Source organism: Argopecten irradians, chromosome 2, assembly GCF_041381155.1.
Source record: "Argopecten irradians isolate NY chromosome 2, Ai_NY, whole genome shotgun sequence".
Classification (NCBI taxonomy): Eukaryota; Metazoa; Mollusca; class Bivalvia; order Pectinida; family Pectinidae; genus Argopecten; species Argopecten irradians.
Window position 1 is genome coordinate 28093165 of NC_091135.1, and position 15195 is coordinate 28108359.

A 15195-nucleotide genomic window follows, 5' to 3' on the forward strand; every position below is an offset into this window, starting at 1 on the left:
TTATGGGACTTTAAAATCGTGAAAACAGATAAATCCATGGTTTCCACTCGATAACTTAAATATTTATCGTCCAATTTCAACAAAATTTTATAAGTTGCTGTAAATCAATGAGATGTCAGATGAGTTCAATAATGGTCGAAATCTGTTTGTATTTGCAAGAGTTATGGGACTTTAAATATGTCAAAACAGATAAATCCATGGTTTCCGCTCAATATAACTTTAGTATTTATTGACGGATTTCAACCAAATTTGGTATATTGCTTTATATCAATGAGATCTTAGATGGGTTCGATACTGGTCAAAATACGTCAATATTTGCTAGAGTTACGGGACTTTAAAACCACCAAAACATGGTTTCCGCTAAATAACTTCAGTATTTATTGTCCATGCAATTTCAACCAAATTTGGTGTATTGCTTTATATCAATGAGATCTAAGATGGGTTTGATACTGGTCAAAATCCATCATTATTTGCAAGAGTTACGGGATTTGATAACTTCACCTTATTAGCCCACCATCATCAGATGGTGGGCTATTCAAATCGCCTTTCGTCCGTGGGTCGTCCATCCTTCCGTCCGTCCGTCCGTTAACAATTCTTGTTACCGCTATTTCTCAGAAAGTACTGAAGGGATCTTTTTCAAATTTCATATGTAGGTTCCCCTAGGGCCCTAGTTGTGCATATTGCAATTTGAGACTGATCGGTCAACAAGATGGCCGACCGGCGGCCATCTTGGATTTTGATTGTTAAAGTTTGTTACCGCTATTATTCAGAAAGTACTGAAGGGATCTTTCTCAAATTTTATATGTAGGTTCCCCTAGGGCCCTAGTTGTGCATATTGCAATTTGAGACTGATCGGTCAACAAGATGGCCGACCGGCGGCCATCTTGGATTTTGATTGTTAAAGTTTGTTACCGCTATTTCTCAGAAAGTACTGAAGGGATCTTTTTCAAATTTTCATATGTAGGTTCCCCTAGGGCCCTAGTTGTGCATATTGCAATTTGAGACTGATCGTTCAACAAGATGGCCGACCGGTGGCCATCTTGGATTTTGATAGTTAAAGTTTGTTACCGCTATTTTCTCAGAAAGTACTGAAGGGATCTTTCTCAAATTTCATATGTAGGTTCTCCTAGGGCCCTAGTTGTGCATAATGCAATTTGAGACTGATCGGTCAACAAGATGGCTGACCGGCGGCCATCTTGGATTTTGATAGTTAAAGTTTGTTATACCGCTAATTCTCAGAAAGTACTGAAGGGATCTTTCTCAAATTTCATATGTAGGTTCTCCTAGGGCCTTAGTTGTGCATATAGCAATTTGAGACTGATGGGTCAACAAGATGGCCGACCGGCCGCCATCTTGGATTTTGATAGTTAAAGTTTGTTACCGCTATTTCTCAGAAAGTATTGAAGAGATCTCTCTCAAATTCAATAAGTAGGTTTCCCTTAGCCCCTAGTTGGGCATAAAGATTTTGGGACTGATAGGTCAACAAGATGGCCGACAGCCCGCTTCTTGGATTTAGATAACTAAAGTTTGTTACCGCTATTTCTCAGAAAGTACCTTAAGGGATCATTCTCAAATTTCACAAATAGGTTCCCCTAGGGCCCTAGTTGTGCATATTGCATTTATCGGTCAACAAGATGGCCACCTGGCTGCCATCTTGGATTTTGATAGTTACCGCTATTTGTCAGAAATCACTGAAGGGATATCTCTCAAATTCCATGCATAGGTTCCCCTTGGGCCCTAGTTGTGCATAGTACCTTTGGGACTAGTCTGTCAACAAGATGGCCAAGCGGCCACCATCTTGGATTTCACCACTGTTTCTCAGAAAGTAATGAAGCGATCTGTCTTAAATTTCATATGTAGTATGTTTGAAAAAGTTTAAAAAGCAGGGAAAAGATCCCTCTTTCCATTATCAAACATAGATCATTCTTTGGTGGGCGCCAAGATCCCTCTGGGATCTCTTGTTATTAAAGGGACAATTCACTCAGGCTAATTATTTTACATAACCAAAAAGCAAAATATAGCATAAATGTATTGTTCTACATTTCTTATGAAACATATAAAACAAATTATTGACAAATTCCACGTCATTGTTAAAGATGCTCCACCGCCGACAGAGCATAAATGATATTCATTATTTGAACAGTAATTGGTGTTCAATCGGATGTATGTATGTCTTAATTAACACAAAAATAATATATATATTTTCATTTTGCCTTTGGTGCATGTGCAATCAGTACTTCATTCCATATAGGATGTAGTGCGTCGGTATTTTTTTGGGATGCAAATAATTATTTTTCATATTTTTAACTTGACGTAGAATTAGAAGCTCAAACTTTTCAATGGTGGTAATGGTGTAAAGTAAGTAATTTTTGTAACTGAAGAAAAATACTAAATCGTCTGCTCCTGTTTTTGATAGTGAAAAAATATTATTTGTGTGCGGTGGAGCATCTTTAAGTATTTTAATTCATACCGTTGTAATTACAAATCGTTGATCAATACGATTAAGCAGGTACAGTATGTACGCTTTACACATACCCGAGCCAAAGTCACGCACGTTAAACAAATAAAGTAAATAACCACCGAGGGGGTGATAAAATGACTTTTTAGACAAGACAATTCACCTAATAAGGTAAACACACTACTGTCAGATTGATTTGAGTAGTTCTAGATGAAAGTTGCATTACTCTACGAGCAAGGGACAGGGTTCGGCATACAAGATGGTCGACCACAATGTGCAATGGCAGACAGCGAGCGAGTATGAGCATTTCACACGCATGTCACTCTAATACCGACTGATCTAATTTCCATTAGAACTGGGTTTTTTTTTCGATATATGTACAAATTTTAATGTTCTCTTAGACTGAATTGCCCCTTTAACAATATTTTTGACTGTATACTATATAAATAACTATTTTTTGTGATGCTGTGCAGGCGACACATCCAGTTCCGTGGAATTGTTGTTTTTTCAGTATCGCCGCAATGTTTGAATTGCATGTTTGGTGTATAACATTAAAATAATATGGACAACGTTTCAGTGAATGTTAAATACTCTAGCAAAACTGTCCGACCCATGGTATGTGTTCAATGCATGGTGAACTCACCCTATCCTATTGATAACAAAATCAAATCAAGCTGAACGTATACACAAGTTAAGCTTTTAGCTATTGCTACAGTGTACATAGTAACCATGCACATTAGATTCTAGGCATAATTATACATGTGTACAAGACTCATCTAATCATGAAAGTCTATATGAGTCTTTGCAAGTTCCGCTGTTGAAATTGGTTTCATGTGAGGGTGATGTATCATGTACTAAACCCTAGCTGGCTCAGTGGCCTGGTTGTGAGGGCATATAGTTTCATTTCCACATCATTTTGTTAAAAGTTCAAATTCAGATGTTTAACAGTTTGTACTATGATGAAGAGTTGAAATGAAAATCTTTAAAATTGAAGAAAACATCTGTGGTGTTACTGTCCTTTTTTCCCAAACACATCACTGTTAACTTTTGGGTTCAAACAGAAGTCAGAGTTGTACCCCTTCCTTTTCAAAAGTGTGCAGTACAATTACCCATCCCTCCAAAAATTATCTGGAGCACAGCCACTGACAAATTTTGGTAATACAACGGACATAAAAAGAGTCACACAAGAAGAAATTTAAGACACCTAGTCATTTAATTGATAAAATATTTGATATAAATATCGCCATAGATGAATCCACAATTTCAAAATATTGAATCACAAATACAATTGGCAACAAATGAGGAAACTGGTCATATCAAACCACGATATATTTAAACTTGATGCAAAAATATCGTGTTTAGACGATACCTCGGCAAAAAAAACTATAGACCGGAGGTCCCTGTACCGTCAACTGACACAAAGAAAGAGTTTCCAATCTCTATGTACATTGTATATAATAATATGTTTCTACTATAGCTGATTAGAATGTTAGTTCCAAGGTATAAGGGGGGACAATCTGTTACCTAGAACTTAAAACATTTATCTAAGGGGAGACCATCCTCAATCACATTATATAATTATCTAAAGATCAGAGGGGAGAGAATCTGCCCCTTTACAGCTATGTAATAATAATAATATACAATACACTATTCTAAGGGGAGATAATCTACACACTTAGACACAGTCAACATGTAATACTATTATGTATAAATGAATTTTTCTATATCAGCATACATTGTGTGTTAATACATAGTTGTTTATTGCCTTACAGTGTGGTTAGTTATTTATTGGTTTTATTACCTACATATAGTATAGGGAGTATACCCATTTAACAGACTTCTTGTGGGCATATTTGTAGTTTTTGAGTTGATGTTTATTTATTTTGTTTTCAGGTTCATGCACATATGCTGCAAAATTACATCTAAATAGTAAATAATAGAATTATTGTCTGAAAATCTAAGAAGTACCGTATACAGCTAACAGAAGATGGCAGGTAGCAACTCCTTACACTGGCGACAAAAGGGGAATGAGTTATATACGTCTATCAAGGATGGCCTAAGTCCTGTGATCAAACGAGATAGGTTACAACAGGCCTCCAACTGCTACCACAGGGCCATGAACCAAGGTACTAATGAGGAAGACAAAATGTCAGCTTCGAAAAATCTAGCCATGACCGCATGGCGTCGAGCTCAGGTGGAGGAGACGTCATCAGCAAGATTCAGTACAGTTGTTCTCTATTACAAAGAAGCATTTAAGTTCTTTTCTGCAGCAGTGAATGGAGCACAAGGTGTAAAGCCAAAGCCTTGGATAGATAATATCAAGTCTTCAGCAAAGATCTGCTGGGAGGGACTGAAATCTGGGAAATGTAGCGAGATGGACATAGACGATCGAGTGGGTGTTTTTTATGATGTGGTACAAGAAATCCAGATACCTCATATCCGAGGAAAATGTTACCTGGAGATTGCACAGAGTCACTTTCATATTGGTGTAACTGCGTTAGAGAAAGGGCGATTTGAACGTGCATTGTCAGAGATGAGAAATTGTCATATGCCTTTGCATGAAGCCATTGCAAGTGGTAAAGGGGAGGTAACTATTGAAGGCGAGGTGAAAATTCTAGAAGCTGATGTGTTCATGCACCTGTGTATGGCAGAGTCTATGCAGGCTAGGTCTATAGGTAAGTCTTAGTTTAATGGGTATTTTCTTAATCAATTCTTGAAAAAGATAGTGTAACAGAAACAAATTAAATCAATGCTAAAATGTCCTGCAAAAATTATCCAATTTAGAACATCATGGATACATTATTATCTTTGTACAAAGCTTTGAAAGACCTTATCATGATTTATATAGTTTATATGTATATGACTGAAAATTAAGGTTTTGCATGTTTTCCTAATCATTTATAATAAATACTAGATTAACATGTAGATGCCGGATAGAGGGTGCATCATTTACCTCTTAGTACTGTACATTTTAGCTCCAGTGGTGTATATTTTTAGATCACCAGACCGGAAGGGTCAGTATAACCTTTAGTCATCATGCGCCGTCCATAAACTTTTCACTAAAACAACTTCTTCTCAATAACCCAAAGGCCCAAGATCCACATATTTGGCCTACAGCATGATGGGATGAAGAACTACCAAGTTTGTTCAAATGAATTACCTTAACATTCATTCAAGGTCATAGGGGTCAAAAATACCAAAACCCATTAACAACTTACAGTGTATTCCAGTTCTGCTATATATTGTGTTAACAGTCATTTCTTCGATATAAGACATTGTGACTGGGAATAAGTTACTGTTAAATCATAGTTTTTTTGAATTTTTCATGTCAAATGATATCATTTTCAGGAGACAAGATGTACCACCAGTTGACAATGGAAGAGGAGGCCCTGAACATGGATATGGCGTGGGAGGTGGTAGACTGGTACAAGTTGGCCATCATTAGGACCCGGGACGTTACCGAGGTGGAGTTGGAGGCTGTGGCCCTTAGTAGACTAGGGAGTCTGTACCACAAAGTACTCAAGATGAAAGACAAGGCCAAGCGTTACCTCATGAGGTCCATACATCTAGCCCACAGCATGCATCCTCGCACGTTTAACAATGATGGTAGGTATTCAAAAGTCTGTAAGTGTCAGAGCTTCATATGATGCCAGAAACTAATATTATTTTGTCAGGACTCTGAACTACTGGGTGAATTTCAGTGAGATTTGGGGCCATGTTAGCCATGCCAATATACACAGATTTTCTAAAATGACCAGTTACACATGTTTTTTTATGAATTCTGTACAAACTTTATCAATGATTGTAATATATAAAATGTGTATAATTTGACACATGTTTCAGTAATGGTTACTATGGAAACAAAGTGGAGATGTGGTCTTTACGATAAGGGGTAGTGGGGGTATTAATTTAATATAGCTTACATAACTTGTATAGTTAGTTCACAGAATCTTGGGTTGCTGTGCCTAATCAGTCATGGATCATTGGTTAAAGCACGCCAACATATTATCACTAGCCTTTCACTTCATGGCTGCTTTGAAATGCTTGATGGTTAGGAATGTTCAGAGGTACTGCTTGCCTAACTATACAGTTGTTCATGACAGACTGGTTGAAGGAATGTTCAGAGATCCTACAAGCCTAATTATACAGTTGTTGACAGACTGGTTTAAGGAGTGTTCAGAGATCCTACAAGTCTAACTATACAGTTCTTGTTGACAGACTAGTTTAAGGAATGTTCAAAAGATCCTACAAGCCTAACTATACAGTTGTTGACAGACTGGTTTAAGGAGTGTTCAGAGATCCTACAAGTCTAACTATACAGTTGTTGACAGACTGGTTTAAGGAGTGTTCAGAGATCCTACAAGTCTAACTATACAGTTGTTGACAGACTGGTTTAAGGAGTGTTCAGAGATCCTACAAGTCTAACTATACAGTTGTTGACAGACTGGTTTAAGGAGTGTTCAGAGATCCTACAAGTCTAACTATACAGTTGTTGACAGACTGGTTTAAGGAGTGTTCAGAGATCCTACAAGTCTAACTATACAGTTGTTGACAGACTGGTTTAAGGAGTGTTCAGAGATCCTACAAGTCTAACTATACAGTTGTTGATAGACTGGTTTAAGGCGTGTTCAGAGATCCTACAAGTCTAACTATACAGTTGTTGACAGACTGGTTTAAGGAATGTTCAGAGATCCTACAAGTCTAACTTTAAAGTTGTTGTTGACAGACTATTTAAGGATGTTCAGAGATCCTACAAGCTAATATACAGTTGTTGAAGACTGGTTTAAGGTGTTCAGAGATCCTACAAGTCTAACTATACAGTTGTTGACAGACTGGTTTAAGGAGTGTTCAGAGATCCTACAAGCCTAATTATACAGTTGTTGTTGACAGACTGGTTTAAGGAGTGTTCAGAGATCCTACAAGTCTAACTATACAGTTGTTGATAGACTGGTTTAAGGAGTGTTCAGAGATCCTACAAGCCTAACTATACAGTTGTTGTTGACAGACTGGTTTAAGGAGTGTTCAGAGATCCTACAAGTCTAACTATACAGTTGTTGACAGACTGGTTTAAGGAGTGTTCAGAGATCCTACAAGTCTAACTATACAGTTGTTGTTGACAGTACTGGTTTAAGGAGTGTTCAGAGATCCTACAAGTCTAACTATACAGTTGTTGTTGACAGACTGGTTTAAGGAGTGTTCAGAGATCCTACAAGTCTAACTATACAGTTGTTGTTGACAGACTGGTTTAAGGAGTGTTCAGAGATCCTACAAGTCTAACTATACAGTTGTTGATAGACTGGTTTAAGGAGTGTTCAGAGATCCTACAAGTCTAACTATACAGTTGTTGTTGACAGACTGGTTTAAGGAGTGTTCAGAGATCCTACAAGTCTAACTATACAGTTGTTGACAGACTGGTTTAAGGAGTGTTCAGAGATCCTACAAGTCTAACTATACAGTTGTTGTTGACAGACTGGTTTAAGGAGTGTTCAGAGATCCTACAAGTCTAACTATACAGTTGTTGACAGACTGGTTTAAGGAGTGTTCAGAGATCCTACAAGTCTAACTATACAGTTGTTGTTGACAGACTGGTTTAAGGAGTGTTCAGAGATCCTACAAGTCTAACTATACAGTTGTTGTTGACAGACTGGTTTAAGGAGTGTTCAGAGATCCTACAAGTCTAACTATACAGTTGTTGACAGACTGGTTTAAGGAGTGTTCAGAGATCCTACAAGTCTAACTATACAGTTGTTGACAGACTGGTTTAAGGAGTGTTCAGAGATCCTACAAGTCTAACTATACAGTTGTTGACAGACTGGTTTAAGGAGTGTTCAGAGATCCTACAAGTCTAACTATACAGTTGTTGTTGACAGACTGGTTTAAGGAGTGTTCAGAGATCCTACAAGTCTAACTATACAGTTGTTGACAGACTGGTTTAAGGAGTGTTCAGAGATCCTACAAGTCTAACTATACAGTTGTTGTTGACAGACTGGTTTAAGGAGTGTTCAGAGATCCTACAAGTCTAACTATACAGTTGTTGACAGACTGGTTTAAGGAGTGTTCAGAGATCCTACAAGTCTAACTATACAGTTGTTGACAGACTGGTTTAAGGAGTGTTCAGAGATCAACTATACAAGGATGTTCAGAGATCTCAAGTCTAACTATACAGTTGTTGACAGACTGGTTTAAGGAGTGTTCAGAGATCCTACAAGTCTAACTATACAGTTGTTGTTGACAGACTGGTTTAAGGAGTGTTCAGAGATCCTACAAGTCTAACTATACAGTTGTTGACAGACTGGTTTAAGGAGTGTTCAGAGATCCTACAAGTCTAACTATACAGTTGTTGTTGACAGACTGGTTTAAGGAGTGTTCAGAGATCCTACAAGTCTAACTATACAGTTGTTGTTGACAGACTGGTTTAAGGAGTGTTCAGAGATCCTACAAGTCTAACTATACAGTTGTTGACAGACTGGTTTAAGGAGTGTTCAGAGATCCTACAAGTCTAACTATACAGTTGTTGTTGACAGACTGGTTTAAGGAGTGTTCAGAGATCCTACAAGTCTAACTATACAGTTGTTGTTGACAGACTGGTTTAAGGAGTGTTCAGAGATCCTACAAGTCTAACTATACAGTTGTTGACAGACTGGTTTAAGGAGTGTTCAGAGATCCTACAAGTCTAACTATACAGTTGTTGTTGACAGACTGGTTTAAGGAGTGTTCAGAGATCCTACAAGTCTAACTATACAGTTGTTGTTGACAGACTGGTTTAAGGAGTGTTCAGAGATCCTACAAGTCTAACTATACAGTTGTTGACAGACTGGTTTAAGGAGTGTTCAGAGATCCTACAAGTCTAACTATACAGTTGTTGTTGACAGACTGGTTTAAGGAGTGTTCAGAGATCCTACAAGTCTAACTATACAGTTCAGTTGTTGACAGACTGGTTTAAGGAGTGTTCAGAGATCCTACAAGTCTAACTATACAGTTGTTGTTGACAGACTGGTTTAAGGAGTGTTCAGAGATCCTACAAGTCTAACTATACAGTTGTTGACAGACTGGTTTAAGGAGTGTTCAGAGATCCTACAAGTCTAACTATACAGTTGTTGACAGACTGGTTTAAGGAGTGTTCAGAGATCCTACAAGTCTAACTATACAGTTGTTGTTGACAGACTGGTTTAAGGAGTGTTCAGAGATCCTACAAGTCTAACTATACAGTTGTTGACAGACTGGTTTAAGGAGTGTTCAGAGATCCTACAAGTCTAACTATACAGTTGTTGACAGACTGGTTTAAGGAGTGTTCAGAGATCCTACAAGTCTAACTATACAGTTGTTGTTGACAGACTGGTTTAAGGAGTGTTCAGAGATCCTACAAGTCTAACTATACAGTTGTTGTTGACAGACTGGTTTAAGGAGTGTTCAGAGATCCTACAAGTCTAACTATACAGTTGTTGACAGACTGGTTTAAGGAGTGTTCAGAGATCCTACAAGTCTAACTATACAGTTGTTGTTGACAGACTGGTTTAAGGAGTGTTCAGAGATCCTACAAGTCTAACTATACAGTTGTTGACAGACTGGTTTAAGGAGTGTTCAGAGATCCTACAAGTCTAACTATACAGTTGTTGTTGACAGACTGGTTTAAGGAGTGTTCAGAGATCCTACAAGTCTAACTATACAGTTGTTGACAGACTGGTTTAAGGAGTGTTCAGAGATCCTACAAGTCTAACTATACAGTTGTTGTTGACAGACTGGTTTAAGGAGTGTTCAGAGATCCTACAAGTCTAACTATACAGTTGTGTTGATAGACTGGTTTAAGGAGTGTTCAGAGATCCTACAAGTCTAACTATACAGTGTTGTTGACAGACTGGTTTAAGGATGTTCAGAGATCCTACAACTATATACAGTTGTTGACAGACTGGTTTAAGGAGTGTTCAGAGATCCTACAAGTCTAACTATACAGTTGTTGTTGACAGACTGGTTTAAGGAGTGTTCAGAGATCCTACAAGTCTAACTATACAGTTGTTGACAGACTGGTTTAAGGAGTGTTCAGAGATCCTACAAGTCTAACTATACAGTTGTTGATAGACTGGTTTAAGGAGTGTTCAGAGATCCTACAAGTCTAACTATACAGTTGTTGTTGACAGACTGGTTTAAGGAGTGTTCAGAGATCCTACAAGTCTAACTATACAGTTGTTGACAGACTGGTTTAAGGAGTGTTCAGAGATCCTACAAGTCTAACTATACAGTTGTTGACAGACTGGTTTAAGGAGTGTTCAGAGATCCTACAAGTCTAACTATACATGTTGTTGACAGACTGTTTAAGGAGTGTTCAGAGATCCTACAAGTCTAACTATACAGTTGTTGTTGACAGACTGGTTTAAGGAGTGTTCAGAGATCCTACAAGTCTAACTATACAGTTGTTGACAGACTGGTTTAAGGAGTGTTCAGAGATCCTACAAGTCTAACTATACAGTTGTTGACAGACTGGTTTAAGGAGTGTTCAGAGATCCTACAAGTCTAACTATACAGTTGTTGACAGACTGGTTTAAGGAGTGTTCAGAGATCCTACAAGTCTAACTATACAGTTGTTGTTGACAGACTGGTTTAAGGAGTGTTCAGAGATCCTACAAGTCTAACTATACAGTTGTTGATAGACTGGTTTAAGGAGTGTTCAGAGATCCTACAAGTCTAACTATACAGTTGTTGTTGACAGACTGGTTTAAGGAGTGTTCAGAGATCCTACAAGTCTAACTATACAGTTTTGTTGACAGACTGGTTTAAGGAGTGTTCAGAGATCCTACAAGTCTAACTATACAGTTGTTGACAGACTGGTTTAAGGAATGTTCAGAGATCCTACAAGTCTAACTATACAGTTGTTGTTGACAGACTGGTTTAAGGAGTGTTCAGAGATCCTACAAGCTAACTATACAGTTGTTGAAGACTGGTTTAAGGAGTGTTCAGAGATCCTACAAGTCTAACTATACAGTTGTTGTTGACAGACTGGTTTAAGGAGTGTTCAGAGATCCTACAAGTCTAACTATACAGTTGTTGTTGACAGACTGGTTTAAGGAGTGTTCAGAGATCCTACAAGTCTAACTATACAGTTGTTGATAGACTGGTTTAAGGAATGTTCAGAGATCCTACAAGTCTAACTATACAGTTGTTGACAGACTGGTTTAAGGAGTGTTCAGAGATCCTACAAGTCTAACTATACAGTTGTTGACAGACTGGTTTAAGGAGTGTTCAGAGATCCTACAAGTCTAACTATACAGTTGTTGACAGACTGGTTTAAGGAGTGTTCAGAGATCCTACAAGTCTAACTATACAGTTGTTGACAGACTGGTTTAAGGAGTGTTCAGAGATCCTACAAGTCTAACTATACAGTTGTTGACAGACTGGTTTAAGGAGTGTTCAGAGATCCTACAAGTCTAACTATACAGTTGTTGTTGACAGACTGGTTTAAGGAGTGTTCAGAGATCCTACAAGTCTAACTATACAGTTGTTGTTGACAGACTGGTTTAAGGAGTGTTCAGAGATCCTACAAGTCTAACTATACAGTTGTTGACAGACTGGTTTAAGGAGTGTTCAGAGATCCTACAAGTCTAACTATACAGTTGTTGTTGACAGACTGGTTTAAGGAGTGTTCAGAGATCCTACAAGTCTAACTATACAGTTGTTGACAGACTGGTTTAAGGAGTGTTCAGAGATCCTACAAGTCTAACTATACAGTTGTTGTTGACAGACTGGTTTAAGGAGTGTTCAGAGATCCTACAAGTCTAACTATACAGTTGTTGACAGACTGGTTTAAGGAGTGTTCAGAGATCCTACAAGTCTAACTATACAGTTGTTGTTGACAGACTGGTTTAAGGAGTGTTCAGAGATCCTACAAGTCTAACTATACAGTTGTTGTTGACAGACTGGTTTAAGGAGTGTTCAGAGATCCTACAAGTCTAACTATACAGTTGTTGTTGACAGACTGGTTTAAGGAGTGTTCAGAGATCCTACAAGTCTAACTATACAGTTGTTGATGACAGACTGGTTTAAGGAGTGTTCAGAGATCCTACAAGTCTAACTATACAGTTGTTGTTGACAGACTGGTTTAAGGAGTGTTCAGAGATCCTACAAGTCTAACTATACAGTTGTTGTTGACAGACTGGTTTAAGGAGTGTTCAGAGATCCTACAAGTCTAACTATACAGTTGTTGATAGACTGGTTTAAGGAGTGTTCAGAGATCCTACAAGTCTAACTATACAGTTGTTGTTGACAGACTGGTTTAAGGAATGTTCAGAGATCCTACAAGTCTAACTATACAGTTGTTGATAGACTGGTTTAAGGAGTGTTCAGAGATCCTACAAGTCTAACTATACAGTTGTTGTTGACAGACTGGTTTAAGGAGTGTTCAGAGATCCTACAAGCCTAACTATACAGTTGTTGATAGACTGGTTTAAGGAGTGTTCAGAGATCCTACAAGTCTAACTATACAGTTGTTGTTGACAGACTGGTTTAAGGAGTGTTCAGAGATCCTACAAGTCTAACTATACAGTTGTTGATAGACTGGTTTAAGGAGTGTTCAGAGATCCTACAAGTCTAACTATACAGTTGTTGTTGACAGACTGGTTTAAGGAATGTTCAGAGATCCTACAAGTCTAACTATACAGTTGTTGACAGACTGGTTTAAGGAGTGTTCAGAGATCCTACAAGTCTAACTATACAGTTGTTGTTGACAGACTGGTTTAAGGATGTTCAGAGATTACAAGCTAACTATACATGTTCATGTTCAGAGATCCTACAAGTCTAACTTACAGTTGTTGACAGACTGGTTTTGTTCAGAGATCCTACAAGTCTAACTATACAGTTTGTTGACAGACTGGTTTAAGGAATGTTCAAAGATCCTACAAGTCTAACTATACAGTTGTTGACAGACTGGTTTAAGGAGTGTTCAGAAATCCTACAAGCCTACCAGAAGGAGACTGTGTCAGCTGAAGAGGAGCAATGGAACAAGGAGAAGGAGGAACTGAAAAAAGAGATGAAGAAAGAACTCGCCGACCTTGCCAAGGCAGACAAAAAAGAAGACCTTGAACTTCTTGACTACTTATACAAGTTGGTATTTTACTATGACCAAGCTTCAAAGTTTAATGCTGTCCTGTCTCATCTATCATGGATTTTATATTTTGTTGGGGGTATTTAATGTCTTTGATATTTTAGTTCATACATTTTGTATTTCAGTCCCTTTACCAAGTAAGCTAAATAAGGGGTAGTGCAGTTTCCATGGAAATAACCGTTGGTCTGGTTTGGTATGATTAGCTGACTTTGGGGGCATGTATGTAGCATACTGGGATAAAAAGACGAGTCAGTTTGTTCAATAAAATATCCAGACCTTTAGGTAGATGGGGTCAGAAACATACATGTTGGTACCGGTCGGCCATCAAGTTGGCCAACAGGCAATCATCTTGGATTTTGATAGGTGAAATTTGTTGGCCAACAGGCAATTATCTTGGATTTTGATCGGTGAAATTTGTTTCTGCTGTTTCTCAAATATCCTGAAGGAATTTGTCTCAAATATATGTGTACTGTGTTAAATTCACCATGAACTTTAATTGTACACTTTTAATGTTTATCATTCAGGAGTTCAAGAAAGGTGTAATTCTCTATTGTTTATATGTATTCCAGGGAATACCCTCCTAAAAAACCCATTCACAAGAAATTTTTCAAGATGTCTATGGCTCCGAAAACCGATTACCCTCAGAAGAAGAAGTACTACCAACAGTCTGTGGTGAATTATCACCCGGACAGGGCTGACGTAGAGAAACATGGAAAAATCTGGAAGGTTCTCACTGAAGAGATCACCAAAATGTTGACAAACAGGTACCAGAGGATGAAGTGACTGTGGTACAAACATGCTAGGTGTTACCAAGACACTTTTAGGAACACAAGATGTTAACGAGACACTTTGAGGAACACTAGGGGTTAGCGAGACACTTTGAGGAACACTAGGTATTAATTACTGAGACACTTTGAGGAATGCTAGGTGTTAACAAGACACTTTTAGAGGCACATTAGATATGAAGCCACAGATTCATACTCTCTAATCACAGAACCTGAACTGCTTGGTGACAACTTGATACTTAAATAAGCTAATTAGAGTTTTTGTATGCATTAGAATATTTTAGATACTTGATTATACATTTTGTATATATTTTTCTGTACCATGTATATTCCTACATGAACTTACTTGGTAACAGATACAAAACATTGCTGACAGATTGGCCTGGTAGAATTGTGGGCATAGATTGATTGGCATTTACTTACTCTGCCATAGAATAAATAGTGATGTATCGACAAACTCAGCGGATTATATTGTAGATGTCTTGTGAATCTAGTTACTTGTAGATTTGTATCAGTAATAAGAAGTATTAAGAAGAACTTCATAGGTGCAATGGGCCTGTTGTTTACTTTAAGGTTTGTATCAGAAAGTAGAAGACCTTTATAGGTGAAATGGGCCTTGTATTTACTTTAAGATTTTTATCAGAAAGTAGAAGACCTTTACAGGTGCAATGGGTCTGTTGTTTACTTTAGGCTTGTATCAGAAAGTAGAAGACCTTTACAGGTGCAATGGGCCTGTTGTTTACTTTAAGGTTTGTATCAGAAAGTAGAAGACCTTTACAGGTGCAATGGGCCTGTTGTTTACTTTAGGCTTGTATCTGTAAGTAGAAGACCTTTACAGGTGCAATGGGCCTTTGTATCAG

At 37.9% G+C, this 15195-nt stretch overlaps 1 protein-coding gene across 1 annotated transcript; it reads left to right on the plus strand.

The window, feature by feature from the left end:
- Positions 1 to 4341: 4341 nt before the first annotated feature.
- On the plus strand, positions 4342 to 15180 carry LOC138315027 (uncharacterized). Its single transcript, XM_069255748.1, has 4 exons — positions 4342 to 5133; positions 5807 to 6064; positions 13372 to 13549; positions 14120 to 15180. The coding sequence occupies exons 1-4, from the start codon at positions 4446 to 4448 to the stop codon at positions 14331 to 14333; spliced, it is 1338 nt and encodes a 445-aa protein (XP_069111849.1). The 5' UTR covers positions 4342 to 4445; the 3' UTR covers positions 14334 to 15180.
- The last annotated feature ends 15 nt before the right edge of the window (positions 15181 to 15195 follow it).

What these genes read in the sequence shown, in the direction of transcription:
- LOC138315027 (XM_069255748.1), top strand. Translation starts at nt 4,446, where the DNA reads ATGGCAGGTAGCAACTCCTTACACTGGCGACAAAAGGGGAATGAGTTA. An exon ending in TATGCAGGCTAGGTCTATAG is followed by an intron (nt 5,134 to 5,806) that starts GTAAGTCTTAGT and finishes TATCATTTTCAG; the next exon opens with GAGACAAGATGTACCACCAG. An exon ending in CTTCTTGACTACTTATACAA is followed by an intron (nt 13,550 to 14,119) that starts GTTGGTATTTTA and finishes TATGTATTCCAG; the next exon opens with GGAATACCCTCCTAAAAAAC.